The sequence below is a fragment of the Carettochelys insculpta genome, chromosome 30 (genome assembly GCF_033958435.1).
Source record: "Carettochelys insculpta isolate YL-2023 chromosome 30, ASM3395843v1, whole genome shotgun sequence".
NCBI classification, from domain to species: domain Eukaryota; kingdom Metazoa; phylum Chordata; order Testudines; family Carettochelyidae; genus Carettochelys; species Carettochelys insculpta.
Genome location: NC_134166.1, coordinates 15,344,185 through 15,371,169, shown reverse-complemented (window position 1 = coordinate 15,371,169; position 26,985 = coordinate 15,344,185). Strand labels below are relative to the sequence as shown.

The 26,985-nt window shown below is 67.2% G+C and overlaps 1 protein-coding gene across 1 annotated transcript; it reads left to right on the top strand.

Annotated features, from left to right (window-relative positions):
- The first annotated feature begins 680 nt into the window (after positions 1-680).
- On the top strand, positions 681-26,256 carry NECTIN2 (nectin cell adhesion molecule 2). Its single transcript, XM_074980624.1, has 9 exons — positions 681-828; positions 9,924-10,274; positions 11,389-11,682; positions 12,090-12,207; positions 13,316-13,464; positions 22,766-22,907; positions 23,431-23,494; positions 23,635-23,718; positions 24,085-26,256. Exons 1-9 carry the CDS (start codon positions 786-788, stop codon positions 24,265-24,267), a joined length of 1,428 nt encoding a protein of 475 aa, XP_074836725.1. The 5' UTR covers positions 681-785; the 3' UTR covers positions 24,268-26,256.
- Positions 26,257-26,985: the final 729 nt, after the last annotated feature.

Below are 26,985 nucleotides of genomic sequence, written 5' to 3'. Positions count from 1 at the left end.
TGCTCTGCTGCCCCCGCAGACAGCTGGGTCCCAGGGCCTGGGGGGAATCGAACCCTTGGCTCAGCTGACCAGTTGGGGAATTACAGGCACTGCCCTGCCTGGGGCGGCTCCAGGGGGGTGTTCCCCCAGGCTGCCTGGTCTGGGCCCTGGGGAAGGGCTGTTGGCAGCTCAGGGCTGTAAGGAGGGGACATGGGGCTTTTCTCGACCCCCCCGCAGCCCCGAACTGCCCCGCAGGGATCCGGGATCGGGCAAGTCACCCCGAGCAGAGGCCTGGCTCAGCAGGCGCCTGATCTGGGGCAGGTGGAGACGTGGGACACTTGGGGGCCCCCCAAGAATGGCAGCCAGGCGCAGGGAGACCTGCAAGGGGAGGCCGGTCTGTGCTGTGGTGGGGACCACTGCCCCGCTGCAGGGGGGCACCAGGGCTCCGGGGTCCCTGCAGGGAGCAGGGGAGGGTGGAGTGGGGGCAGGGGGCACACAGGGCGGTCGCTGGGACTTTGCGGGGACTACGGGGGCGACCCCCAGGTGCGTCTGGCAGCGGCCCCGCTCCAGGTCCGGCCGGCGGCCCCGTGCGCGAGGCGGGGGTGCGGGGGGCTCGTCCCGGGGCCGGGGCGGGAGAGCCGGGCGGGGCCGGGGCCGGGGGCGGGGCCGGGGCGGGCGCAGGCCGTGGCTGGGCGCTGGAGAGCCGGGCGGCAGCGCGCAGCGTAGCCGGCTGGACAAAGAGACGTAGCTGGACCCGAGCCCGGATCGGGGGGGCGGCGGCGGAGCTGAAGCCCCGGCGGGGCCCCATGGCCGCCCCCCGCAGCCTGTTCTGCTGGTGCCTGCTGAGCGGTAAGGGCGGGCGAGCCCCGGCTCCCCTCTGCGCCCCCGATCCCCGGGTCCCCCCAGCTCCTCCCCGCGCCCCGATCCCGGGCTGGTAGCTGCGGGCGTTGCGCTCTTCCCTGCTCGGCCCCCGACCCCGGCCCGGCCCAGCCCAGCCCGGCCCGGCCGTGTACCCACCGCCCCAGGCTGTGGCGGGTCCCCCGGTTGTGCCGCCCCCCGCCTCGGCCGCGCTGGGCCGGGGCAGCCCCTGAAGTCCAGCCCCTCCACCGCTGCGTAAACTTTCTCCCTCCCCAAGATGGCGAAGTCGAGGGAACATGTTTCCCTGGCTGGTGGCCGCGGGCTGGGCGCGCATTGCCTTGGGGCTCCGCTTGGCTGAAGGGCGGTAGCTGCGGAGGCGGGGCTGGGGTCCTGCCCCCCCATTGCTGGGGGCGGTGGCCGCCGAGTGTGGGGTGTCTGGGGTTCCCCATTGCTGGGGGCGGTGGCCGCCGAGTGTGGGGTGTCTGGGGTTCCCCATTGCTGGGGGCGGTGGCCGCCGAGTGTGGGGTGTCTGTGGGGCGCGTAGCACTTCCCTTTGGAGGTGCTGTGACAAGCGGTTTAATCACAGTCTGAAAAGAGCCCGTGTGGCAGGACCCAGCTCAGCTCTGCCCCGGCCTGGAAGGTGAGCCCTGTGGGAACGGCCACCTGGAGCCCAGCCCAGCTCTGGGGCGTTGGCTGGACAGAAAGTGGTGACTTATGGCAGAAACTGACCCGAGTCCCAGGTGAACTCGGAGCTGGAGACCTCTGAAACTGAAACTGGCACAGCAGGGAAAGAGTCGGCTCCGTAAACCTGACAACAGCCCCTCCCTCCGGCCCAGAGCGCCAGCCTAGCAGGGCCGCCTGGGCACTGCCAGCCTGCCCGGTGCGAGCGACACAGGCCCTGTCCACACTAGGTTTGGCCTTAGTGCTGAGCCAGTCTGCTAATGGAGCAGCAGGATCTGCCTGGCCCTGCTCGGGGCGTTCGGCCTCTGTTGCGTGGAGGTCCCACATCCTCGGTAGGGCCCGAAGGGGATGTGGATCCCAGAGCTGGGGCCCAACCCCTCCCAGGCCCGCAGCTGCGTAGGTGCCCTGGGAGCTCAGTTATACCTGGTATTGCTGCTTCCTGTTGTGCAAAGCAAAACGTAGCTCCTGATCTAACTGTGCTCCCGGCTTGGCCTCCTCTGAGGATGGCGAGAACCTCAGGGGCGTCCGGCCTGACCCGCTGAGCTGGGCAGATTCGTACTGGGAATAAGAGAACATGATCGAGGGGAGGGAAGAACTAACCTGGGGCTGGAGCGATTTATCAGGGGCCTGGTGGGCTTTCGCGTGAAGGTGGGGTTAAAAAAGGGGTGTACGTCAATGGGAAGGGTTGTGGGACGGGTCTCTCTCTGCATGTGTCAGCCGGGAGTCGCACCTCACAGCCTCCTGGCCCTGGCACCTATTATACCGCTGGCTTCTAGTGGAGACCGGGGGGCAAACGTTTTACGTCAGGCCCTGCTTTCCATCCCTGTAATTAACAGCCCCCCCCATGTCATCCAAACTGTCGGGAATTTCAGTTACGTTCGTGTGAAGAACCCCCTCGTTGTGCAAGAGAATCAGCCTGTAGAGTGGAAAACCGTCCGTCTCTAAACGTGACTACGCAGGCGTAGGACCAGTCGCAGATCTCAACCTTTGTAATTGGATGGCTGAGCCCCGAGACCCAGCAGCCGATGGTGCTGCTCCCCCGTTAGGAGATTTCACGCCCCCCACTTTGGGCACCCCGGTGCCACTCAGGTCTGGGAAGGGGTGACGAGGACCCAGGAGCAGCCATGGGGGTCAGACCAGAGGCTTCTCTCCTCCCCCTCTGATCAGCTTCTCCTCATTCCCCATCTGAATCTGACCAGCTCAGTGGTCACCCAACCTTTCCAAGGGCCCTCGCTGCCCTGGGACCTGAGCTTGGCTGGGCCGGACGCGTCTGCTCTCTCGCTGCTGTTGGAGGCGAGGTCTGCCCTGGCAGGAGACGTCCGCAGTCTCCATTGTACGCACTGGCCCTATGTGTACAGAAGCTCTGTGACTGGCAGCTGGGCACACCCCACCCTGGACAGACCCTTCCTGGTCGTGGGGCAGGCCACTGCGGGGGGCCCCTGGGGCTGCTGGCTCTCGGGATAGGCTCAGGGGTGCTAGGTGTACCGTGCCATGGGCACAGGCCATACCTGTGTGCACAGCCATCCTCTGGGGGTGCGGGCGGTGCCGCAGGGGGTGGCACGGGGGTGTTGGTGCCGGCTGTGCTGCGGGGTGGCCTGTGGGCCTGTCTGGGGCAGGAAGCCCAGTGCACTCTGCCCCCATGTGCCCCACTCCTGCTGCTGTGCTCCCCTTTGGAGTTCGCTGTCCCACAAAGGCCTCCCTTCGCCTGGGGGGGGACACGGCCCTTGAGTGGGGGGCCCCCTCCCCCACACGCTCCCTGGGCAAGAGCGGGTCCTCTAAGGGCTGGGCCCCACTGCCGGCTAGACCCAGCTGCAGCGCTGCCTGGCCTGGCACCACAGTGCTGTGCCCGGACCCTCCTTGGAAGGCTCCAGCCCCCTGCCCGGCCCACCGCCAAGCCAGACACCAGGCCCATGTTTGCATGAGAAAGATGGGCGCAGCCTGGGAACATGAACCTGGGCCTGGGAACCCCCGGGCGCTCTGGGAGACTGGAGCCCATGAGAAGGCCTGGCCTGTTCCTCTGGGCCTGCGACAGCGCCATGAACCCTGCCCCCCAGCGGCCCTGGGGCGAACCCCACACGTAGGGGCCGCAGACAGCAAACCCGGGCGGAGGCTGACGCGCTCCCTCAAGGAGCACTGGGCTCTTGGCTGGCGATGGGGTCGGCTGGGGGCTTCCAGGGCTCTGTGTCACTCCGTGGCCACCAGCAGTCGAGGGGAATTGGCCCAAGCCCGTCCCTTCCAACACCACCCAAGGGAGCCTTTGGCATCTGCTCTAGAGCAGCGGGAAGGTGCTCTGGCCCTGGGCCAGGCGGGGTCAGGCTCCCCAGCCCTGCACCTGTGGGTGCTGGAGCAGAGGCTGGTGTGTTCAGCCTGCCCATAGAGAGGGTCTGGGCCACCAGCTGGGACCTGAACCTGGAGCAGCCACTGGCTTGTGGACTCGCTCTCCCCCCCCCACTGGCCTCTGCCCCAGAGTACAGTGCAGGTGGCCCCAGTGGGGCTTTGCCCCTTGGCCTGGGGTGGGGGTGGAGCTGGGACTGGGGCCTGGCCCAGAGCGGACCCACAGGCAGAGGCCAGACACCCAGGAGAGCCCTGGAGGGGCCGTCTGCAGGCACTGGGCCGCTGCTCCTTGGACTTGCCCGGTGGGGAGAGGCTGTAGGGGACATCTTCCCTCTGGAGTGCTGTGTGCACCCCCCTTCAGCTGCTGCTCCCTGAACCCCCACCCTGCCCTAATCCCAGCTCCGCCCTCCCATTGTCTAGGGCATCAGCATTCCTGAGCGGGGGCTGGGAGCTGGACTCCTGGGTTCTCCTGGTTCCCGGCTGGGGCCTAGCAGGGTGGGTGTGGGGATGAGCAGGTCTCCTGGATTCTATGCCTGGCTCTGAGAGGGGGTGGGGCTAGTGCGTTAGAGCCGGTGGGGAGTGTTGGGAGCCCAGACTCCTGGATTCTGGTCTGGTTTTGGGGGGCAGGGGGAGTGGTGCCTAGTGGTTGCAGCAGGAGCAGTGGGAGCCCGGACTCCTGGGTTCTCACTGGCTATGGGCTGGGGGGTGGGCAGAGTGGTGCATGGGGGTTACAGCAGGAGCACTGGGAGCCTGGACTCCTGGGATCTCCTGGGGTTGGTGGGTGGAGCTGGGTGAGCTGTGGCCGTTTGCTGGGGCTGGCACCGATGTGCACACAGGCCCGGCGGGCGGGTGGGGGAAAGGAGCTGAAGAGATGAGCTGTGAAGCGCTGTCTCTGCTGGTTGAGCTCTCCTGGCACGGTGGCGTCCCCTTGGGCCCCGCGGGACGGAGAGCGTAATCCTGGTGGACGGAGAGCGTAATCCTGGTGGACGTGTGATCCCCACCTGCTGCCTTCCTGGATGTGACTGGGGCAGAGACGATACTGCCCCATGGGGAGAGAGACCGCTGTGCCCTCAGATCCCGGACTCCTGGGTTCAGCCCACAGCCTGGTGCCCCGTAACCCCGGGGCCTTCCCACCTGTCCTTGGGTGTCCGGCCTGTGCCATGGGGATTCTCGCCCGCCATCCAGCACCTCTCGGGAGGAAGGGGAGAGCTGTGTCTCTCTGAACCCCAGCGCGGGCTGGGCCGGGCTTGGGGCAGCGTGCAGGGCTCCCCGTCAGCGGCTCTGTCAGGGTCTCCCGTGCCCCCTGCTGAGTGGTGGCAGTACCGCCACAGAAATCACCCTGCTCGCCGGCCTGGCTACGTGAAGCGGCCCTCATGGCTTGGCTGCGCCTGCACCCCCACCCAGGCAGCTCCCTGGTGGGTGACCTATTTCTACCTCCGCCAGCATTTGCATGTATTTAAAAAATCTGAGTCAAAATCCCCATCCCCCTCGCCTGCCCGAGGGGCCGCCTGCGCTGTCTTGACTTCTTCTGGGTTATATTTTATGAAGCTGCGCTGATCGGCCAGGCCCCTTGCCCCAAGCTCCCCAGGGCTGCAGCCTCTCTGCCGGTCACACCCTTTGTGGCTTCACTCCCAGCTCTGGGAGGGGAGTTGGGCCTAGTGATTAGGGCAGGGGAAACTGGGGCTGCTGGGTGGCTGTCCCCAGCTGTGCGAGTAGGGGAGCCGGGGAGCGAGGTCTGGGGGTGCATGCGGCCCAGCTGATGCAGGGGCATAGGAGAGCCGCAGAGCTGGGAGCGGGAAAGGCTCCTCTCAGCACCCCGGGCTGCTCCCTGGTTGCTGCAGTGTGGCGGCAGGAGAGCCAGAGGTCCCATGGGCTGGTCCCAGGGCTGCAGACGCCCCGCTGCGGAGGCCGAGGTGCTGGGTATTGCTCCCTGGCTGGGTTAGTCGGTGATCGTCCGAGCTGGAGGGGACAGCTGGGGTGTCTCGTGTGACCTGCTGCACGAGGCCGGCTGGGGGCAAAGAGGTTAACGGTGCCTCTCCACTCCATCCGTTCTCGTATCTGGAGCGCTCGCAGACCCTGCTCTTCCAAGGGCTGGGAGAGAACCCAGGAGTCCGGGCCCTAGAGCCTCTCCACCGTTCACGCCTGGGACTTCGGCAGTGTCTCTCCACGGCTTGCGCCCCTCGGACTCCTGTCCCAGCACCCCTGCCTCACACTCAGCACCAGTCGCATGTGGGGCACAAACCTCTTATACCTAACCTGCCCCTTCCTGCTGCTGGAGTGCCACCCCCCAGCCATGCCCCTGCTGCTAGCTCAGCCAGCGCTGTTCCCAGCACCTCTCCTAGTGCTGGGGCCTTGTCGGGGTGCAGGGCTCATGGGGACTCCTGGCAGCTTCCAGGCTGGTCCAGCTTTAGACCGGCTGCTGCTGTCTGGTCCCGCTGGCTCAGCTGCAAAGCCTGTCCCGCTTCTTTGGTCTCTGCCCCCAACTCTTCCCGCTGAGGAGTGGGAGCCTCTTAGCTTCACAGCCTCCGCGTAGAGGTGGCAAAGTCCAGCACTTGTTTCACCCCCATGCTGAGATGCGGCTGGTGCTGGGGTGGGGACGGGCTGCTCACACAGAGCTGCCTGGCCTGGCTCTGGTTTAATAGCAAGACAACAGAGCTGGTTTGCAATGGAGTTTTGAGAGAGGGCCTTATCATTGCAAAGCCAGGAGGAGGGGGTAAGCAGACCCCCTGGGCAGGTTGCGAGGGCTGCAGCATAGGAGTTACCCTCCGCCGCCTGCTTTTTGGGGTCAGCCTTTTGCTTTTCCCCTCATGCAGAAGGGAATTTTTAATGCTCCCGCCTCGTGCTCGGTCTGGTCCCTTTTCGAGCGAGGGGCTGCTTCATTCACGCTCTGGAATTGCACTGACTCAGCCGCCCGGCTCGAGACGGCTCTGTCGCTTCCCATTACGGTGGGGGGGCTGCCTGCTCGGCTCCCCGGGGGGATTGTCCTGGCAGAGGGACGAGAGGGCTTGGGCGCGGGAGCAGAGCTGGGGCTGGGGGCGGGGGGGGGGGTGCCAGCGAGTCCCTCCATGGCCTGGCTATTTTTAAAAGGGAGTGTCTGTGTGTCTGTCCTTGGCGTGTCTCTGGCGTCTCTCTCCCTTCGCCGTCTGGCAACCAAACAGCAAAGCCCTTTTGTTCTGCAGCAAAATCCGCCGGCAACAATTCGTCCTGGAGCTTTTTTCCAGCTGTGCCCTGAACTGATCTAAGTGGATGGCGGAGATGGGCAGCTCGGGCGGGTTTGTTACTAGGACGAGGGGCCCGGCCCCCCCGTCGTGCCAGGTGCTGCGCAGCCTTTGGCCTCCACGTGAAACGGGGGCCAGGGCCTGGCTGTGCTGGGTGCGCGTGTGGGATGCTGTACTGGCTCCCCCAGGCTGAGGTCGGAAAGCCCCCCCCACCCCGTGCTGTCCTGCCCCCTCGGCCGAGATCCAGGACCCGTCAGGCTCCGTGCTGCGCGGGTGCAGAGTGAGGGGCTGTCCCCATCCGAGCAGCCAAAGAACAGACCGTCTCCCTGCTCTGGCTGGGAGGTCCGGTCCTGTGCAAGGCCAGGCCTGGCCCCGGTCAGAAGGGACCCGGCAGCAGAGCTGGGGGGTGAACCCAGGTGTCCTGAGCCCTGGCTCACAAGGCAGATTTTCTTGGGAGGGGCTGAGGGGGGTCCAGAAGGTGCAGCAGAGCTAGGGGGGGGACGGCCAAGAGGGAAAGTCAGGGGTCCTGCAGCGCCCTGAGCCAGGCCCTGGGAGGGGAGTGGGGCCAGGTGGGAGAGCATGAGGGGCCTGGAAACCAAGAGTCCTGGGTTCTAGCCCAGCTCTGGGAGGGTCAGGTGTTGCAATGGGGGGTGGGGGAGAGCCCAGCCCCTGGGGGGTCTCTCCAGCCCTGCGGGGGAGCAGCGGGTGGTGGTGGGGGGGTCTCTCCAGCCCTGCGGGGGAGCAGCAGGTGGTGGTGGGGGGGTCTCTCCAGCCCTGCGGGGGAGCAGCGGGTGGTGGCGGGGGAGCCCAGCCCCCGGGGGTCTCTCCAGCCCTGCGGGGGAGCAGTGTGTGGCTGGGACCAGCACTCCGAGCTTCCGCCCTGTCTCTGGGGGCAGGGGCCTGGTTCCTGGGGCGTGACCGGGAGCAGGACCCCCTAAAGCCCAGGAGTCCTGCTGTGCTGATTCTGGCCAGCCCAGTCCTCCAGGAGCTGCCAGTTCTCTGCAGGCCCCGGCTGGGCTGTGGGAGCTGCTCCCGGCTTGGTTCTTTCCCTTGTGTGGGGCGTGGGGGGTGCTGTGGCCGCCCAGCCGGAAGGCAGCTGCGCCCGGGACTGTCTGTGGGGAGGGGAGGCAGCTCCTTTCCCAGCCCCTGGAAATGCTGCCAGAGCTGGACTGGGTACCTGTTCACAGCTCCCTGCTCGGGGCTGGCGGTGGAGCAAGGACACCCGAGTCCCCTTCCTAGCTCTGGCTGGGCGGCTGTGCTGAGTCATTTGCCAGCTGAGCCAGTGAGTAAGAGGGATTTCCTGGGCTGGGAGGTGTGACGCCTGGATTAGCAACTAGGGTAAACAAGGAGTCGGTGGCACTGCCGACTGGCACAGGGCTGCAGGACAGCTTCCCGGAGCTGGGGGCTGGGTCGGGGTGGAGCTGCAGGCTGGCCGTGGGTGTCAGACCAAGGGGGTCACCCCGCCTGGGAGCAGCAGCCTTGTGGGGGATGGGACGGGGCCCTTTCCCCTCCCCAGGGGTTGGATGTGGGGCTGGCTCTTACCCACGTCAGTGGAGGCTGGCAGCTCTGGGCGTGTGGCATGTGTTCCCCGGCTGGGGGGCCTGAACTGGGGCCCTGTTGGCGCACACCAGCGAAGCTGGGTCGGGGCAGTGGGTCTGCCAGCAAGTCCGAACCAGGAAGGCTTCAGCCACATGCTTGTGCTGCTGCTATCATGTGTCCAGAGCTACCTAAAGCCCCAGCTCCCCGAGTCCCGTGATTATTTGTGGGACTCGCCACTTCCCTTTGGAAAAAGGGCAGTCTGGCGTTCCCTGCGAGGGAGGGACCAGCGCACGGAGCAAGCGGAAGCTGCGGGGGTCGGGGGTTTAAGAACCAAACCCACTGGGCTCAGGACCATTTCAGACTGGTGCCGGCAGGGTGAGGAGGAACCTGCAGGGTCTGCAGTGAGATACAGCGGTGCGTGCCGGCCGCCCAGCTGGCCAAGGGAGGCTCCAAGGCCACGTGGCAGCACCGGCCTGAACAAGTGGGGTGCTGGGGGGCTGTTAGCTGGGGTGCAGTGGTCAGCACCTAAAGCATTCCCGTCCTTCTCTGCTGGCCGTGCCTGACCTCCGCTCCCTTTCCCTTCGGGGGGGTGTTTTAACCTCCCCTCCCATCGCTCCCGCCCAGTTCCTGGTGGTGGGTCAGAGGAACTCTTCAGCAGGTGCAGTCTGGGAAGGCTGAGTCAAGCGCCCCATTGCCCCCCAGCAAGGGGACCCCTGCCCAGCGTTGGGGCTCCCCCCTTCCTTTGGGGGAGCCAGTTCCCCAGCTGGAGCCCTCTCCGGCGTGAAGCGTTTCCATGGTATGCGGCTGGTCTGTCCCTGGGCCCGTCTCGACGCACAGCTGCACCTCTGTGGGCTCTGGCTTTACAGGGCTCGCGGGCGGCCCCCAGGGACCTGCTTGCACACATGGTTGGATCAGTTACAGAGCTGCCCCAGCAGTTCTGCTGGTGCGTCCCTTGCCCGGACATTGGTACTTGGGCATGACCCTGGGACGGGGCACCCTAGGGTACCCCACACCCACCGAGTGACCCCAGGAGGCAGAGAGGCTTGTTCTGCTCAGCCTCCTGCAAGCGTTGCGCCCATTGCTACGTATGGCACCAAGGAGTCCTGCTCCCCTGACCCCTTCCTGCCTCTAACCACAAGGTTCCCCCGGGAGACCCCAGGAGCCCGGCTCCCAGTGGCTCTGCAGCACCTCTCTGCCTCCTGGTCTCGCTAGTGCCTAGTGGTTAGGGCTGGGGCAGGTCGGGGGAAGGGCTCAGGGCTTGGGGGGTCGGAGCCCCGGGGCGACGCTCCGCTAACCGGCCGTTTCTCCACGCAGTGGGGCTGAGCCAGCGGGTGAAGGTGCGCAATGAAGTCACCGGCTATGTGGGCGAGGAAGCCGTGCTGCAGTGCCTCTTCCCCCCCGCCGGCCCCGAGGTCAAGGTCAACCAGGTCACCTGGATGAAGGACACGGGCGACAAGAAGCAGAACCTGGCTGTCTACGTGCCCAACCACGAGCCCCACTTCCCCGTGGCCACCGGCGGCCGCCTGCGGTTCCTGAACGCCTCCCTGCAGGACGCCACGCTGGTCATCCACCCCCTGCGCGTGAGCGACGAGGGGACCTACATCTGCGAGTTCGCCACCTACCCCCATGGCAACGAGGACGGGATTACCACCCTCCGCATCCTGGGTGAGGGGCCGCCCGGGCTGGGCCCGGCACAGGTCTCCCCTCCCCCCCGCCCAGGGCTGGGCCCGGCACAGGCACCAGTGCTAACTGGGGGGGTGGGAACGTCACATGGGCCTTGCTATGCAGTTCACCTCCCTGTGCCAGAGTGGGGCTGCCGCTCCCTGCCTGCCCCCCCCGCACCCTGCACCCCCAGCCCATCCTGGCAGCAGCTGCTGCCACCCCCCCAGCTCCCATTGGTGGGGAATGGGGGAACTGTGGCCAATGGGAGCGGAGGGGGCGGTGCTGACAGTGAGTGGCAGCACAGAAACTTGTGTGCCCCGCCCCCACCATTGGGAGCCATGGGGTGCACTGGCCCCTTCCATGGTAACTGGTGCCCAGTGGGAGGCTGCACCCCAGCCCCCTCCTGGAGCCTGTACCCAGTACTCCCCCTGCACCCCAAACCCTTCCCTCAGCGCCCTCCCAGAGCTAGCACCCCCCCCCGTCCACCTCAGCCTGATGAGTGCGAGTGGGGGAGGGCTAGTGATGGGGGGCAATGGGTGTGGCCTTGGAGAGGGGCAGGGCTTGGGGAAAGGGACATGGCCCCGAGGTGGGGCTGGGCTTGGGGAAAGGGGCATGGCCCGAGGTGGGGCGGGGCTTGGGGAAAGGGGCGTGGCCCCAAGGTGGGACAGGTGCTGGGTTGCCCTGTAGCTCAGGAAGTGAGTTTGGGCACAAGGAGGGAGGAGACCCTGCTCTAGGGGCCTGTGGGGCTGTTGCTTGGGAGGTGGGTCCCCTTGCCTGGGGGGATGCTCTGGGGGCTCCCCAGGCCGAGGTGCAGCCTGGGCAGCGGAAGGGGGAAGTCCGTGCCTCTGACGTGGGGCCTGCCTGTGCTAATAGCTGTAGCTCCCCGGGGGGAGTCCTGGTTACACGCGGCTCCTGCGTGGCGCAGGGAGAAGGTCTGCTGGGCGGCAGCTGGCAGAGGGGCTTTCAGCACTGGTGTTGCTGTAGCCTGGGGGCTCCCAGTGGGTCCTGGTCCTGCTCCCGCGGAGCTAGGGCACCCGCCCCCGGTGCAAAGGGGTCCTGCTTGGCTGGGGGAGTGGGGACACTGCCAGCTAACCCTGTCCTCCGGTGCCACCCGCAGCCAGACCCACCAACATGGCGGAGGCACGGAAGGTGCAGGCGGGCAACGCTGCTGTTCCGGTGGCCGTCTGCACCTCCGCCAATGGCAAACCCCCCGCCAACATCACCTGGCGCTCCTCCCTGCCTGGCAACGCCAGCGCCTCCGAGGTGACCAACGGCGATGGCACAGTCACCGTCACCAGCCACTTCAACATGGTCCCCATGGCCGCGGCCGACCAGCAGCAGATCACCTGCGTGGTCACTCAGAGGACGCTGCCTGAACCAGAGAACCTTCCCGTCACACTGGCTGTGCTGTGTGAGTGAGGGCCAGGGCTCCTGGGCAGCTGGGGGAGTGCAGGCGAGTGGTTAGAGCGGGTCTGGGGGCCAGGTCCTCACCCTGTCCCTGGTACAGGAGTGGGGGAAGGGACAGGGGCAGGACTCCGGGGTTCTCTCCCTGCCCCTGGTACAGGAGTGGGGGGGGGCGGGGGGCAGGACTCCAGGGTTCTCTCCCTGCCCCTGGTACAGGAGTGGGGGAAGGGCCAGGGGCAGGACTCCGGGGTTCTCTCCCTGCCCCGGTACAGGAGTGGGGGAGGGGAGGGGGGCAGGACTCCCGGGTTCTCTCCCTGCCCCTGGTACAGGAGCGGGGGAGGGGCAGGGGGCAGGGCTGGCTCTGGGGTGGGGACAGTCTGCAGGGTCTGACCCCTCCCCATGTGCTCTCCGCAGACCCCCCCGAAGTCACCATTGACGGCTATGACGACAATTGGTACCTGAGCCGCAATGAGGCCACGCTGAGGTGTGTGGCCAAGGGGAACCCCCCGCCCACCAACTACTCCTGGAGCACGTGAGTCCCAGCAGAGGGCCGGGGGAGGGGACATGGCTGTTACCTGCCCCCCCACATAACACACCGGCTGGCTGCTATGGTGGGGCTAATGGGTTAGAGCACAGGGGCCAGGACCCTGGGTTCTGGCCCTGGGAGGGCAGTGGGGGCTGGTGGTTAGAGCAGGGGGCTGGGAGCCAGTACTCCTGGGCTCTGCTCCTAGCAGCGCTGGAAGGAGGCGCGGCAGGTGCAGGGTCACGCTGCTCCCATGGGAGGAGGAAATGAAAACAAACCCGCTTGCAAACCTGTTTTTCCAGGCCGTGCGGGGCCTCGGGTCCAGTCCTGCTAAGCAGCAGGGCCCCAAACCCTGCAGCACCCGCTAGAGAGGGGCCCTGGGTGTAGCTGGGTCCCACCCAGGCTGGCCTGGCCTTGGGGGAATCCCGGCTGGCTGGGAGGGAGCTGTGTCTGTCCTGGCTTCCACAGGGGCCCAGGGGGGCAGAAATGGCTTGGTAGTGGTGCAGCTGACCTGCCTGCGGAGGGAATGCTCCACTGCACCCCAGAGCTCTGCTGGGAGCAGGGGCCTGGCTGCTGGGGGCCTGCAGCTGTGGAAGCAGGGGGCAGTGGGGCCAGCTGCATCCAGGCCTGCTTTGGGCATCAGAAGTTAGCTGGGGGGCTCCGCCCAGCCCTTGGCACAGAGCTTGGAACTGTCGTGCCAGCGCCCCCACCGCCTGGGCTTCTCCCTCGGCCCCCCCACCCCGTCGCTGAGCTGGAGTTATCAGCCTTGGGGTGCGTCCGGGTAGGGGTTAGTAGGGGAAGCTGGGAGCCGGGACTCCTGGGGTCTCACTGTGGGGGGAATCTTGTAGTTAGAGGCAGGGAGGGGTCAGAGGGTGGGACTCCTGGGTCCCATATGTAGCTCGGGGAGGGGAGTGGTGTCTAGTGGTTAGAGCTGGGAGCCAGGGCCCGAGAGGCAGGACTTCTGGGTTCTCTCCTGGGTCTGGGAGCCGAGCGGGGTCTAGTGGGAGCAGAGGGGGGGCTGGAAGGCAGGAGTAACCCCAGATGTGTGAGGGGCCTGGGGTGGGTGTGGTGAGTCCATCCCCCCGCCCAGGTCCTCACCAGTCTCTCTTGTCCCCAGCCCCAGTGGGCCGCTGCCCTCCACGGTGCATGTGCAGAACGACCAGCTGGTGGTGCAGTCGGTGGATGTGGCAGTGAACACCACCTTCATCTGCCAGGTCAGCAATAGCGTGGGGACGACGCGGGTGGAACAGATTGTCCTGGTGCGAGGTGAGCGTGCAAAGGGCGTGTGTTCTGGGCACGGGGCGGGGAGTGGGGCTCGGCCATGTACGGGGCAGGGGGAGGGATAGGGATGTCTTCCCTAGTGGGGACTCCCCAGGGGTGGGGCTCCTGGGGTGTGGGAAGGGGGCTTGTTGAGACCTGGAAGGCAAAGGGTGATGTCCTGGGGGGGACCCCAGCCCCTCTCCCCAGGGTGTTGCTCCGGTTCCTTCCGGAGCTGAGGGGCAGCGGCAGCGTTGGTGTGGCCTGGGGGGGTCACTGCTCGGTGGATGTGTTACACTTTTTGCCCCACTCCCGACGGAAGCAGCCCCCTCCCCCCCACAACTCGCCTGGGTCCCCCAGCGTCAGGTTCTCCCAGTGAGCTGGAGCTGGGCTGGCCTCAGGACTCCTGGGTTCTCTCCCTGCCTCTTGGGGTGGAAGTGGGGTCTAGTGGTTAGAGCGGGGGCTGGGCGGCAGGGCTGCGGCTCTGGCGGTGATCGCCCAGCGTCGTGGGCTGGGGGACGGCTCTGCCACGTGATCAGACCTCGCAGCTCGTGTGAGCATTGCTGGGGCGGGGGGCGTGGACCAGTGCACTGTGGGAAGGCAGGAGAAACATGGTGCCGTGAGAGGGAGGAGTATGTGTGGCATAAATCAACCAGGTGCACTGTGGGGTAGGAAGGGGTGGGGCTTGTGCCAATAGCCAGGTGCATTGTGAGGGTGAAGTGCGTGCCCAGGGCCAAGTGCATTGTGGGGATGGAACACACGGCCACAGCCAGGTGCATTGTGGGGATGGGGCTTGTGTCAATAGCCAGGTGCATTGTGGGGATGGGATGCGTGTCCAGGGCCAGGTGCATTGTGGGGGTGAGGTGTGTATCAGTAGCCAGGTGCATTGTGGGGATGGGATGCGTGTCCAGGGCCAGGTGCATTGTGGGGATGGGGCTTGTGTCAATAGCCAGGTGCATTGTGGGGATGGGATGTGTGTCCAGGGCCAGGTGCATTGTGGGGGTGAGGTGTGTATCAGTAGCCAGGTGCATTGTGGGGATGGGATGCGTGTCCAGGGCCAGGTGCATTGTGGGGGGTGAGGTGCGTGTCCAGGGCCAGGTGCATTGTGGGGGTGAGGTGTGTATCAGTAGTCAGGTGCATTGTGGGGATGGGATGCGTGTCCAGGGCCAGGTGCATTGTGGGGGTGAGGTGTGTATCAGTAGCCAGGTGCATTGTGGGGATGGGATGCGTGTCCAGGGCCAGGTGCATTGTGGGGGGTGAGGTGCGTGTCCAGGGCCAGGTGCATTGTGGGGAGAAGGACAGTGTGTGCCCATAGCAGGTATCTTTGCAGCCATGGGCATGCAGAGGCCCAGGTGCATTGTGGGAGTGGGTTGTGTGCCATCAGGCTGGTGCATGGCAGGGAGCGGGCGGGTCGTGGCCCTGGTGTGCGGCAGGGAGGCACGGCATGAGGTGGGGATTACTGGGGGGCAGGGGACCCCCGTCTCAGTCCCGGTTCCGCACAGAAGCGTTGCCTCCAATGACGAAGTGGGGGCTGTGACCCGGCCCCCTGCTCAGCTGCATCCATGGCTCTCCGCCCCATGGCAGGAAGCATGCAGCGCCCCCCCCGCCCCCGGCCGTCCCCCTCGGTGCCTGGAGAGTGACCCCTGCCCCTCATCTTTTCTCCACTCCAGAGCACCCCATGAGGCTGCCAAGCAGCGCTGGAGCCGTGGCTGGGGGCCTCGTCGGGGGTGTCCTGGCCCTGGCCCTACTGGGGGCTCTGGTGTTTTTCCTGCTCCGGCGACGCCGTGCCCAGCCCGCTACCAAGGGCTCCTATGACACCACCACCCGCGTCTTTGGCAACGGGGCTGCCCCGCCCCACAGCTTCACTTACCGCCCCGACTCGCAGCTGGACCGGCCCCTCAGTGTCATGCCGGGGGAGGGGGCCCCCGGGGAGCAGCCTGGCCCCTATGGCTCTCCCAACCCGCAGTGCGAGGAGGAAGAGGAGGATGAGGAGCGGCTTGATGAGGTGGGGCCCATGCTGCCGCCCCACGGACACCTCGGGCACAGCGATGCCAGGAGCTACGAAGAAGATGACATGGAGTCTCAGCACGACGGCTCCATCATCTCCAAGACGCCTGTTTACGTGTGACTGCCTGGCCCGGGGACGGGCCCAGATGCCGGGGTGCACAGATGGATTAACTCAGGAGCTGCAGAACTCTGGGACGGGAGTCTCGGGAGGGACACCGAGCTCCTCCCTCGTCCTCCAGCCCCCAGCTCTCGCTGCCTGGCCGGGGGCGGGGCGGGGAGGCTCCAGTGACTCCTGCTTGCCGGGACGGGACCCAGCACCGCCAAGACCGTCCCCGATCGGCGTCTGTCCAGCCTGCGCTTCAGTGTCTCTCGCAGAGGAGATTCCACAGCCTCCCTCGGCCGCTTGTCCCAGCGCTTCACCCCCGGGGTAGCTTTGTATGTGTGGGTGAGCGCGTGGAGAGAGGACACCCCCACCCAGCAGGGGTGGGGCACAGGCTGTACTTTTGGTGCAACAGAGAAGTTTGCAAGACAGGGTCATCCTCAGGGGCAGGGCAGGGCGGGGGCAGAGGAGCCTTTCCTGGGGGGCCCTGCGGTGCCCCCCCCGGCTGGAGATGGGGGAACAAAGGCAGCGTCCCCTGGAAGGGGAGCACAGGGGGGCGGCCCAGCTGACTAGCAGAGCATCCGCAGCCGGCTTGTGCACGTCCGCACACAACACAATCTGTTCTACACGCGGCTGGAACATGGTAGAGGGACCCTGGACACAGCCCCCCCGACCCCCAGGATTCAAGCTGTGATTTGCCTGATTCTGCCCCCCGGGACCTCCCCCAGCTGGAGGTGTTCTCGGGGGCTCACCCTGCCTGGGGCACACTCCTTCTCGCTCCCCAGCTTGGGGGGCCTGGCTTGGGGTGCTCCCTGTCTGAGCCTCCCACGTTGGGGTGCACCCTGTCTGTTCCCAAGCTTTGGGGGGTGTCCCCAGGAGCACCCAGTTGTCTGCCCCAGGGGATGCTCACTTCCCCCCCCCAGCACTGTTCTCAGGCCCCCCCACGGTGCTAGCTCCCATCCCATGTAAATATCACAGGCTCCTGCACGCCCCCCGGGGCTGTTTGCACAGGGCATTGGCTGCTGTGGCACCGCCTGTCTCCCTAATAAAGTCTCCTTGGAGCCCAGCGACCGGCCTGTCTCAGCTCCGTGGGGGTGCAGAACTGCTGGGGTGAGGGGGTGTTGGGGGAGGCGTGTGCATGGAGCTGGGGGGGGCTTGGGGAGGGGAGCAGCTGGAGGGGGGGCTAAGGACAGTGTGGGGGGGAGGCGTGGCACTTGGGGGGCACGGCGTGGAGGAGGGGTGCTGGGGGGGGCAGGGCGCCAAGGAAGGCATGAGGGGGACAGGCCAAGGAGAGTGTGGGGGAGGGGGTGGGAGCCTGGCCCGGAAGAGGGGCACTGAGTGGGTGTGGGGTGCCAAGCGGGATGTGCTGCGGGAGGAAGGCTGAGGCGGGTGGGGCACCGAGGGAGACGAGGTGGGGAACCTGGGGGGAGCCCAGGAGAGCTTGTGTCAGGGAAGGCCAAAAAAGAGTGTGGGGGGGCTGCAGGGTGCATGTGGGGGCGGCACCGAGGAGGTTGTGGGGGGGTGGCACTGGGGAGGTGCTGCAGGGCACATGCACCAGCAGCAAGTGGGGGCACCGGGCTGAGGGCATCTCTGGGCAGCGGGGCGCTGTCTTCCTGGCACTGCCGGGCGCCAGCCTTGTGGGCAGGAAATTCCCGTGTTCCCACCAGCCAGGCTGGGGCTTCTCCCTGGCCACCAGCGAATTCCCAGAAGTTTCCACTCCCCCCCGCGGAGGAGCAGCCAGTGGCTGCGGGGTCTGTGCTGCTCCCCGGGCCGTTGGCTGAACCCAGCTGGCGCCAGGGAACCCAGCGGGCTCCCTGCAGGTGTCTGCGGTTTGGGGCCCTCGCCACCAGTGAGTGGCATCCGCTCAGGTGTGACGTGTGGGTTACGGGTCAGAGAGGCCCAGGCCGGAGGGGGTGGGGGGCGTTCAGGGGCCCCACGCTGATGTGCTCCCTTGGGCTTTGGTGTGGGGCTTCCCCCCAGCCCCTGTGAGGGTCCCTCCTTGATTCTCTCTGTGCTCCCCTGCCCTGTATCCCCCCTTCCAGAACCCTCCCCCAGGGCGCCCCCCTGCTGGGATCCCTCCCCCCCCACACTGCTGGGATCCCTCCACCCCTCCCCCTGCACTGCCCCTCCCCACCACTGCTGGGATTCCTCCCCTTCTCCCTGCTGCTGGACTCCCCCTGCCCCACCCCTCCCGCTGCTGGGCTCCCCCCAATTCTTGCTGCCCCCCAGCTGGGGGGAGACCGTGGCTTATCCCCCAGAGCTGCTGCAGCACTGTGGGCCCCATGGTGGGGGGGGCGTGGGGGGCACAAGGGCCATCGGTCCTCAGCACCGCCCTGACCCCGAGCCCAGGGAGTGGTGGGCCCGAGCCCCAGCAGTTCAAAGGGGCCCGGCTGGCGGCCCGGGCCTGGCCTGGGACAGCTCCCGTCCCTTGGAAGCAGAGGGTCAGTGCAGCCGTCTGAGCCGGCCTGGCCCTCAGTGCCCAGCTGGGAGGTGCTCCCTGCTGCTGGGGGGCAGCAGCTGCCCTGGGGCCATTTACCTGCCACACGAGTGCCCCCCACCCCCAGCCACCCAGCACAGCAGGAAGCCGCCTGAGCTAAAAATAGCCCCTGCCTCTCTCCCAGCCCTAGGCCCCTCTGCATTGGGGGCAGAGGTGGGGTGAGGGGCGCTCTGCGGGCAGAGGGCATGTGTGTTAGGCGGGGGCTTGGGGGGGTGCAGCCTAGGCAGGGGGTGCTGTGAGGGGGGAGGAGCAGGCTTGGCATGGAGCTTTGTGGGGTGGGGTAGGATGGGGGTGCTGTAGGGAGTGAGTGCCAGGCAGGGGTTGGGGGGTACACATGGGGCAAGGAGTGCTGTGGGGGGCACAGGCCAGGCAGGGGGTGCCATGGGGGATGCAGATGGTGCCATGAGGGCACAGGCCAGGCAAAGGTGCTGTGGCGTGTGTGTGCCAAGTACGGGCTGCTGTGGGGGCTGCAGATGAGGGAGGGGTGCTGTGGGGGGCATGAGCCAGGCAGGGGTGCTGTGGGGTGTGTGGACTAAGCAGGGGGATGCAGATGAAGGTGGGGGAGCCATGGGGGATGCAGAGGAGGGAGGGGGAGCCATGGGGCAGGCAGGGGTGCCGTGGGGGATGCGGACGAGGGAGGGGGTGCCGTGTGGGGCGTGGGCCAGGCAGGGGTGCCATGGGGGATGCGGACGAGGGAGGGGGTGCCGTGGGGCAGGCAGGGGTGCCGTGGGGGATGCGGACGAGGGAGGGGGTGCCGTGGGGCAGGCAGAGGTGCCGTGGGGGATGCAGACGAGAGAGGGGGTGCCGTGGGGGGTGTGGGCCAGGCGGGGGTGCCGTGGGGGATGCGGACGAGGGAAGGGGTGCCATGTGGGGCGTGGGCCAGGCAGGGGTGCCGTGGGGGATGTGGACGAGGGAGGGGGTGCCATGGGGGGCGTGGGCCAGGCAGGGGTGCCATGGGGGATGCGGACGAGGGAGGGAGTGCCATGGGGGGCGTGGGCCAGGCAGGGGTGCCGTGGGGGATGCGGACGAGGGAGGGGGTGCCGTGGGCCAGGCAGGGGTGCCATGGGGGATGCGGACGAGGGAGGGGGTGCCATGGGGGGCATGGGCCAGGCAGAGGTGCTGTGGGGGATGCAGAGGAGGGAGGGGGTGCCGTGGGCCAGGCAGGGGTGCCGTGGAGGATGCGGACGAGGGAGGGGGTGCCGTGGGCCAGGCAGGGGTGCCGTGGAGGATGCGGACGAGGGAGGGGGTGCCGTGGGCCAGGCAGGAGTGCCGTGGAGGATGCGGACGAGGGAGGGGGTGCCGTGGGCCAGGCAGGGGTGCCGTGGAGGATGCGGACGAGGGAGGGGGTGCCGTGGGCCAGGCAGGGGTGCCATGGGGGATGCGGACGAGGGAGGGGGTGCCGTGGGCCAGGCAGGGGTGCCATGGGGGATGCGGACGAGGGAGGGGGTGCCGTGGGCCAGGCAGGGGTGCCATGGGGGATGCGGACGAGGGAGGGGGTGCCGTGGGCCAGGCAGGGGTGCCGTGGGGGATGCGGAGGAGGGAGGGGGTGCCGTGGGCCAGGCAGGGGTGCCGTGGGGGATGCAGAGGAGGGAGGGGGTGCCGTGGGCCAGGCAGGGGTGCCGTGGAGGATGCGGACGAGGGAGGGGGTGCCATGGGCCAGGCAGGGGTGCCGTGGGGGATGCGGACGAGGGAGGGGGTGCCGTGGGCCAGGCAGGAGTGCCCTTAGGGCGGGAGGGTTGCCATTGGGCAAAGTGTTGGTGCTCAGCCCCACACTTGAGGCTCGCTGCAGCCCCAGGGAAGTCCCCAGGCCAGCGTGCTTGTTCCTGGAAGGCCGGTGCCGGGCCCCGGGGCTGGCCCTGTGACCTGTGACGTGGTGCGCAGGGGGTGCGGGCGCCTGCGAGGGAAGTGCGCTGCAGGGGGAAGCTGGGATATCCCCAGAGCCATCGCAGCTGTGGCTGGGGCGGCCGGAGGTTGGTGACGTGTTGCTCAGGTGGTTGTGCAGCGCCAGGCAGGGGGCTGTGGCGCCCGGCTGAGCCCCTTGGGGCCAGGCTCTGTATCGTGGGGCTCTTCTCCCCACGGCCAGCCCCAGCTCCGCCTTTCTGTGCATGGCAGCATGAGCCCAGGCCCTGGGGAGCGTAGGGCACACCCCACCCAGGGAAGTGCCCCCACCTCAGGCCATCTCTCTGAGGGGCTGTGCCCTAGGCGGGGACCCAGCTGGGATGCAGTGGGGGTTACGTCGGGGGGCTCACAGAGGGTGTAGGGCTGCTGCTGAGGGTAACCTGGTGACCAGCTGACACCTCTGGGCTGCAGACAAAGGGGGAGGTGGAGCCTGAGGGGTGTGAATGGGAACTGGGAGTTGGAAGCAGTGAGGCTGGGCTGGCAGAGAGCAAGACAAAGGGGGGACAAGGCCCCAGCTCTGGGGGCCCCTCGGGGCCTCCTCTCCCCAGCGTGGATGGGACTGGCTGTCTCTGCCGGCTGCACTGACTCCTCTGTACGACGCTGTGTCCTGTTGCTAATAAACCTGCTGTTCTGCTGGGTCAGAGTCACTCCTGCCTGCAGGTGGGGGGCAGAGCCTGGGACCTCGAGCCCCGGACAGCACCGTGCAGCTGGGTCAGTCAGGCGTGGGCCCTGTGGCCTGGCGGGGGGGCAGAGTGCTGCCACTGGGGTCAAACACTGTCCACGGCCCTGCTGGGGTCATTGCAGCCATTCCTAAGGGAACGCATGGAACCCCGGCCCCCAACTTCGGGCTGTTCCCTGCCAAGGGCTGGGGGGTTGTGGGTCACCAGTAAAACCCAACGAACCCCAGCCCAGTTGCAGCAGCGCAGGGCCTGCCGGTGCCGGGGGTTGGGGCTGGCTGTAGGTTGGGGGGAGGGACAGGGCTGGTTGCAGGAGTGGTGGGGGGCAGGCCTGGCCAGAGGCAGGGGGTGGAGGGGGCAGGGCTGGTTGTAGGTGGGGGGGGGAGGGGCAGGGCTGGCTGTAAGTGTGGGGGAGGGACAGGGCTTGTTGCAGGCGTGGTGGGGGGCAGGCCTGGCCAGAGGCGTGGGGGCGGGTAGGGGTGCAGGGCTGGCCAGTGGCAGGCTGGGCGGACTTTGTTCCCAGGGGTGGAGGAGTGATAAGATAAGGGGGCAGCTGCTTTCCCAGCCCTGGGCCTGGAGGAGGCGAGGGGGGGTTCGGGGGGCTGTGTGAATGTTTCATTGTTTTGGTATTTCACCTCCAGAACTGGCTCCAATTTCCTCCGGCCGGCCGGGCCCATCCCGTGGGGGGAGACCTGAGCCAGAGCTGCCTTCACAGCAGCACCCTGTCCCCCAGCAGCCCGGCAGAGGCCCGGCTGGGCCTTCAGGCGTGGGGCTAGTGGCCAGAGGCTGAGGCTGGGAGCCAGGACACCTGGGTTCCCCGGACACACCAGCTCAGGCTGCCAGAGGGAACTGACAGGCAGCAGGTTGAAACCAGAGAAGCCGCTCTCCATGCAGCGCCCAGCCAGCCTGCCGAGCTCCCTGCCCAACGGCCACGTCCGGCCCAGGGCTCAAAGACCCCGGGAGGTTGTTGGAGACAAGATGGGCAGGGCTGGCGTCCTGGGTTTGCCAGTCAGGGCCGGGGTTGGGCGACGGGAGGCATCGCCCGCTGGGCACCTCCTGCGTTCGTTCCCTTGGGGCTCCTGGCTTCGGCGCTGTCAGGAGACACGGCCCATGGGTCCAACCCAGCGTGGCCGCTTGTCTTCTCTGCTGGGTCGGGGAGGTGGGACTCGGTGCCAGGGGCTGGGAGGGGAGAGGGGCTCAGTCTGCGGCACGTGCCGGGGGCCCCTTTGCAGGGGGTCGCAGGGTTAGCAGTCCACCAGTGACACCTGGACGGGGCTGTTTCAGCGAGGGCAGGGGAGGTGCTGCAGGGGGCTGGGAAGGGCCCTCAGCTGGCGTGGGCCCTGCACCCAGCTGAGAGGCAGGCGGTCGGCTGTGCTGCTCTGGGCAGGGCAGACAGCCCCATTGCTTGGCTGGGAAGTGGCCGGAGATTGCCTGGGGGTCCGTGACTGCTGGGACCAGACCCAGGACTCCAGAGACCCAGCCCTGGCCCTCGCGGTCTGTACCCCCTGGCCTGGCCTAGGCCGAGACCCACAGCCGGGAGCCTGCAGCTGCTATCACGGGGGCGTTAACCCCTCTGCTTTGGGCCGGGGAGAATGGGGGGCATTGGGGACCCCCATGCATGCAAGGGGTGGCTGAGTGCTGGTGCACAGGGCGTGGGGCTGTGTGCAGCTGGGGGGCGGGCTAGGGCCATGCCCCCGTACCGCAGGGCTCCATCGCCAGGGCAGGACGATGCTCCAGAGCTGGAGCCTTTCCGCACCCCCAGGCCTCGTGCTCGGGACCAGAACCCAGGAGTACGGGCAACCGGCCCGCCCAACCCGGGAGTCCTGCCTGGCCCTCCTTCCCGGGCCCTGGTGCTGCTTCCCAGCCGGCTGGAGCAGACAGGGGTTCGGGGGGGTGGGGAGTGGAGCCGGGCTGGCTGAGTGGGGTTCTGTCCCGCTGCCACAGCGCCACCTGCTGGGCCAGCATGAGCCGCATGGGGCCCAACCGAAGTGTGGGGGGGGCTCCCAGATGGGTGAGCGTGGGGCGGGGCAGGGACAGATGCAGACCCACGGCCTGGTTCCTCTGGACCCCGGGGCGTCCCAGCTGGGGGGAGACAGCACCACCCCTCATGCCGCTCCTCTTCTCTCCCAGCTGGGCCCAACATGGCTGGCGCGGGCACCACCGGGGGCATCATTGGGGGCATCATTGCTGCCATCGTAGCTGTGGCCGTGGTGGCCACCGGGGTCCTGATCTTCCGCCAGCAGCAGAAGAATCGCACAGAGCAGGATGATGAGTGAGCGACTCAGGAGGCTCTGGGTCTGCGGGGCTGGGCGGCGCCCGGGGGGGGCGGGGGGCAGGGAGTAGGGTGGTGCCTGGGGAGCCCAGGGTTTGGGGAGCACGATGGTGCCTGGGGGGGTCGCACAGTTTGGGGGGCAGGGTGGTGCCTGAGGGGGCCCCAGGGTTTGGGGAGTGGGGCGGTGCCCAGGGGGGCCCAGGTGTTGGAGGAGTCTGGGGGGGCCCAGGGGTCAGGGAGCAGGGTGGTGCCCCGGGGGCCCCATAGTTTGGGGAGGGGGGCAGTACCCAGGGGGGTTCAGTGGTCAGGGAGTGGGGTGGTGCCTGGGGAGCTCCGGGGGCGGGGGCAGGATTCAAAGGTCAGGGTCACAGTGTCCTTCAGCGAGAGCTGGGACCGGAACGTGGGGGAGAGTCTGAGAGTGAGCGCAGGGCTCGGGGTGAGGGCAGAGAAGTGGGGCAGGTTGGGGGTCAGGGCTCAGGGACACTCCCTGCCCCCACCACATTAACCTTTCTGCCCCCTGCAGCCTGGACGGGCCCCCAGCCTACAAGCCGCCCCCGCCCCAGAAGAAGACTGAGGAGCCTGAGCTGGTAGGTGGCAGGCCACTGCTACGTGCCGGGGGCCGGCTCTGGCGAGAGGCCAGGACTCCTGGCTCCTCTCTCTGGTGCCCACAGACAGCCCCCCACCTTGCTGGCTCTGGCCTGTGTTCAGCACGTCTGGTTCCTTCCAGGACTCACACCCCCCCGTGGCAGAGAACATCCCCCTGAAGGCTTCCTACTTCGAGCCCAGCCTGGCTGGGGATCCCCCAGAGCCGGTAAGAACCGGGGGTGGGGGGGGGCGGGGGGCTCAGATGCCCAATCCCGTCCACCAGGATTCGTCCCAAGAACCTCCAGGTTGGCTCAGAAACTGCTCCGGGGAGCTCTGCTCTGCTGTCCCCAAAGAGCCCCCTCCCCTCACCAAGCTGGGGACAGAACCCAGCCCCCTCGCGGCACCCCACTGTCCCCCCAAGGGCCTGGTCAGAACCCCATGCTCCACCCACCCCCAAGGTTGGGGAGAGAACCCAGGAGTCCTCCCTTCCTCCCCTCCCCCCTCTAACCATAGCACCCCACTCCCTGGCCCATGAGCCCTGTGGGGTCGGTGACCTGCTGCCCACCCCACGGGTCCATCCGACTCCCTTCAGGACCTGCCCCGGTACCACGAACTGCCGACGCTGGAGGACAAGGAGCCAGCAGCAGCCACGGGGCCCAGCCCGGAGGACGAATACCTGGACCAGATCAATCCCATCTACGACGCCCTCTCCGTTGCCTCTGGGGAGCATGCCCAGGAGCAGGGCTTCATTATGTCCCCCGCCCTGTACGTCTGACAGCCTGGCAGAGATGGACACACGGCTCCCTGGACAGACAAACACAGCTGCTGCTCCACAGCCCCGGATGTGAGCCCCAGACCCAGGCGCCCCAGGGCTTCCCTGGCCTGTTGCGCGGGAGACCAGCAGAGGAGCCATCGGGCCTTCTGGGCCTGGAGTCTGTCTGTCCCCACCCACCGCTCCGGGATCCCCTGGCTCCCTGTCCTGCCCCACCCCCACTTCCTGGGATCCCCCGGCTCCCTGCCCCACCCCCACTCCACCATTCCTTGGGATCCCCCGGCTCCCTGTCCTGCCCCACCCCCACTTCCTGGGATCACCCGGCTCCCTGCCCCACCCTGACTCCACTGTTCCTTGGGATTCCCTGGCTGCCTGCCGCACCCCACCCCCACTTCCTGGGATCCCCGGCTCCCTGCCCCACCCCCACTCCACCATTCCTTGGGATCCCCCGGCTCCCTGTCCTGCCCCACCCCCACTTCCTGGGATCCCCCGGCTCCCTGCCCCACCCCGACTCCACCATTCCTTGGGATCCCCTGGCTCCCTGTCCTGCCCCACCCCCACTTCCTGGGATCACCCGGCTCCCTGCCCCACCCTGACTCCACTGTTCCTTGGGATTCCCTGGCTGCCTGCCGCACCCCACCCCCACTTCCTGGGATCCCCGGCTCCCTGCCCCACCCCGACTCCACCATTCCTTGGGATCCCCTGGCTCCCTGTCCTGCCCCACCCCTACTTCCTGGGATCTCCTGGCTCCCCGCCCCTCCACCATTCCTTGGGATCCCTCGGCTCCCTGTCCTGCCCCACCCCCACTTCCTGGGATCCCCGGCTCCCTGCCCCACCCCCACTCCACCATTCCTTGGGATCCCCCGGCTCCCTGTCCTGCCCCACCCCCACTTCCTGGGATCCCCCGGCTCCCTGCCCCACCCCGACTCCACCATTCCTTGGGATCCCCTGGCTCCCTGTCCTGCCCCACCCCCACTTCCTGGGATCACCCGGCTCCCTGCCCCACCCTGACTCCACTGTTCCTTGGGATTCCCTGGCTGCCTGCCGCACCCCACCCCCACTTCCTGGGATCCCCGGCTCCCTGCCCCACCCCGACTCCACCATTCCTTGGGATCCCCTGGCTCCCTGTCCTGCCCCACCCCTACTTCCTGGGATCTCCTGGCTCCCCGCCCCTCCACCATTCCTTGGGATCCCTCGGCTCCCTGTCCTGCCCCACCCCCACTTCCTGGGATCCCCCAGCTCCCTGCCCCACCCCCACCCCCACCATTCCTTGGGATCCCCTGTCTCCCTGCCCCACCCCCACTTGTCCCTTGCACGTATGTCTAACAGTGCCCACATCCACCAAGACAGACACAGGGGACCAGAGACCCCTGGCTCTGCCACAACTCCCTGGACTGACACTGGTGCCGGGCTCTCCCCCACGAACTGGGCTCCTCTCCTGCCTACTCACAATGGGGTAAATGGGGCTACAGCCCTCTGGGGGGCCAGCCCCAAGGGAGGAGCTGGTGTCAGGCACTGGGGGTGGGTTTGGGGGCCTCAGTGCCTGCAGCCTGGATTTCCCAAAGGGCAGAATTCCCCCCATGCCAGTGTCTGAGCCAAGACTGGGGCAGGAAGTGGCATCTCCACCTGGCTGGGAATTAGGGGGTGCAGCTCCCTCCTGCTGCCACTTGAGTGGGCTGGGTCCCCGTCCCCGTACTGGTGCCTTACTTCCCTCAGGTGTCAGCCCATTCACTGCTGCAAGGAGCAAAGGAGGGGAGGCTGCAGCTGCTGCAGGGTCCAAGTCTCCCAAGCCACTCCACATTCCTCACTTGAATGTCCCCACTGGGCTTAGCAGCTCCCCAGCCCAGCTGGTTCAGGGGCTCTGCCTTCAGGCCCCCACAGGACAGCCCAGAAGCGGGAGGGTTCCTCAGGTTACTAAAGTGATTGTTCTCTAAATAAATCAACTGCTGCTGCTAATTCCTCGCCTGCCCTTGCCCCCGGGGGTGGGGGGGAGGCATTTAGGGATGGAGGTGTGGGGCGGGGCGGGGCGGGGCGGGGGATAGGCTATTTTTTGTGCCTTTGCAGACCCCTCTCCTCACCTGGACTAGGGCCTTCAGTACCACTACTGAGTCACGGGCATTTTGCTGCTGCTCTGGTGCCTTCAGACTCCCTACTGAGCGACTGGGGCTGGTGCCCTGGTGCCTGTGGGATCACTACAGAGGTGCTGGGGCTCTTGCTGTTGCCTTGGGAATCACTACTGAGGGAGAGGGTTTGCATTGGGGGGTTTGGATTTGCTCTTTCTTAAAATAAATTTTACTAACCCTGTGTGGATGGTATTTCTCTTTGGGGCTGGAAGGAACCAGGAGCACTGCTGCCATGGGAGGGGGAGAGGGCCTTGAAATGGCCCTCCAGGGAAGTGGGGAGCCAGGGGGAATAGGGAGAGTGTGTGTGTGGGGGGGGGGGGGGGGCTCACAGAGGGTGTGGGGCTCCTGCTGAGGGTAACCTTGATGACCAGGTAACACCTTTGTACTGCAGACAAAGGAGGAGGTGGAGCCTCAGGGGTTTGAATTGGAACTGGGAGTTGGAAGCAGTTAGTCTGGGCTGGGAGAGAGAGACAAAGGAGGGGGCAAGGCCCCAGCTCTGGGGGCCCCTCGGGGCCTCCTCTCCCCAACATGGATTGGACTGGCTGTCTCTGCCTGCTGTACTGACTGCTCTGTACAATGCTGTGTCCTGTCGGCTAAT

Bases quoted from the DNA above. Each gene is read 5' to 3' on its own strand.
- NECTIN2 (XM_074980624.1), top strand. From the start codon at position 786: ATGGCCGCCCCCCGCAGCCTGTTCTGCTGGTGCCTGCTGAGCG. The intron at 22,908-23,430 runs GTGAGCGACTCA...TGCCCCCTGCAG, and splicing joins CGCACAGAGCAGGATGATGA to CCTGGACGGGCCCCCAGCCT. The intron at 23,495-23,634 runs GTAGGTGGCAGG...GGTTCCTTCCAG, and splicing joins AGACTGAGGAGCCTGAGCTG to GACTCACACCCCCCCGTGGC.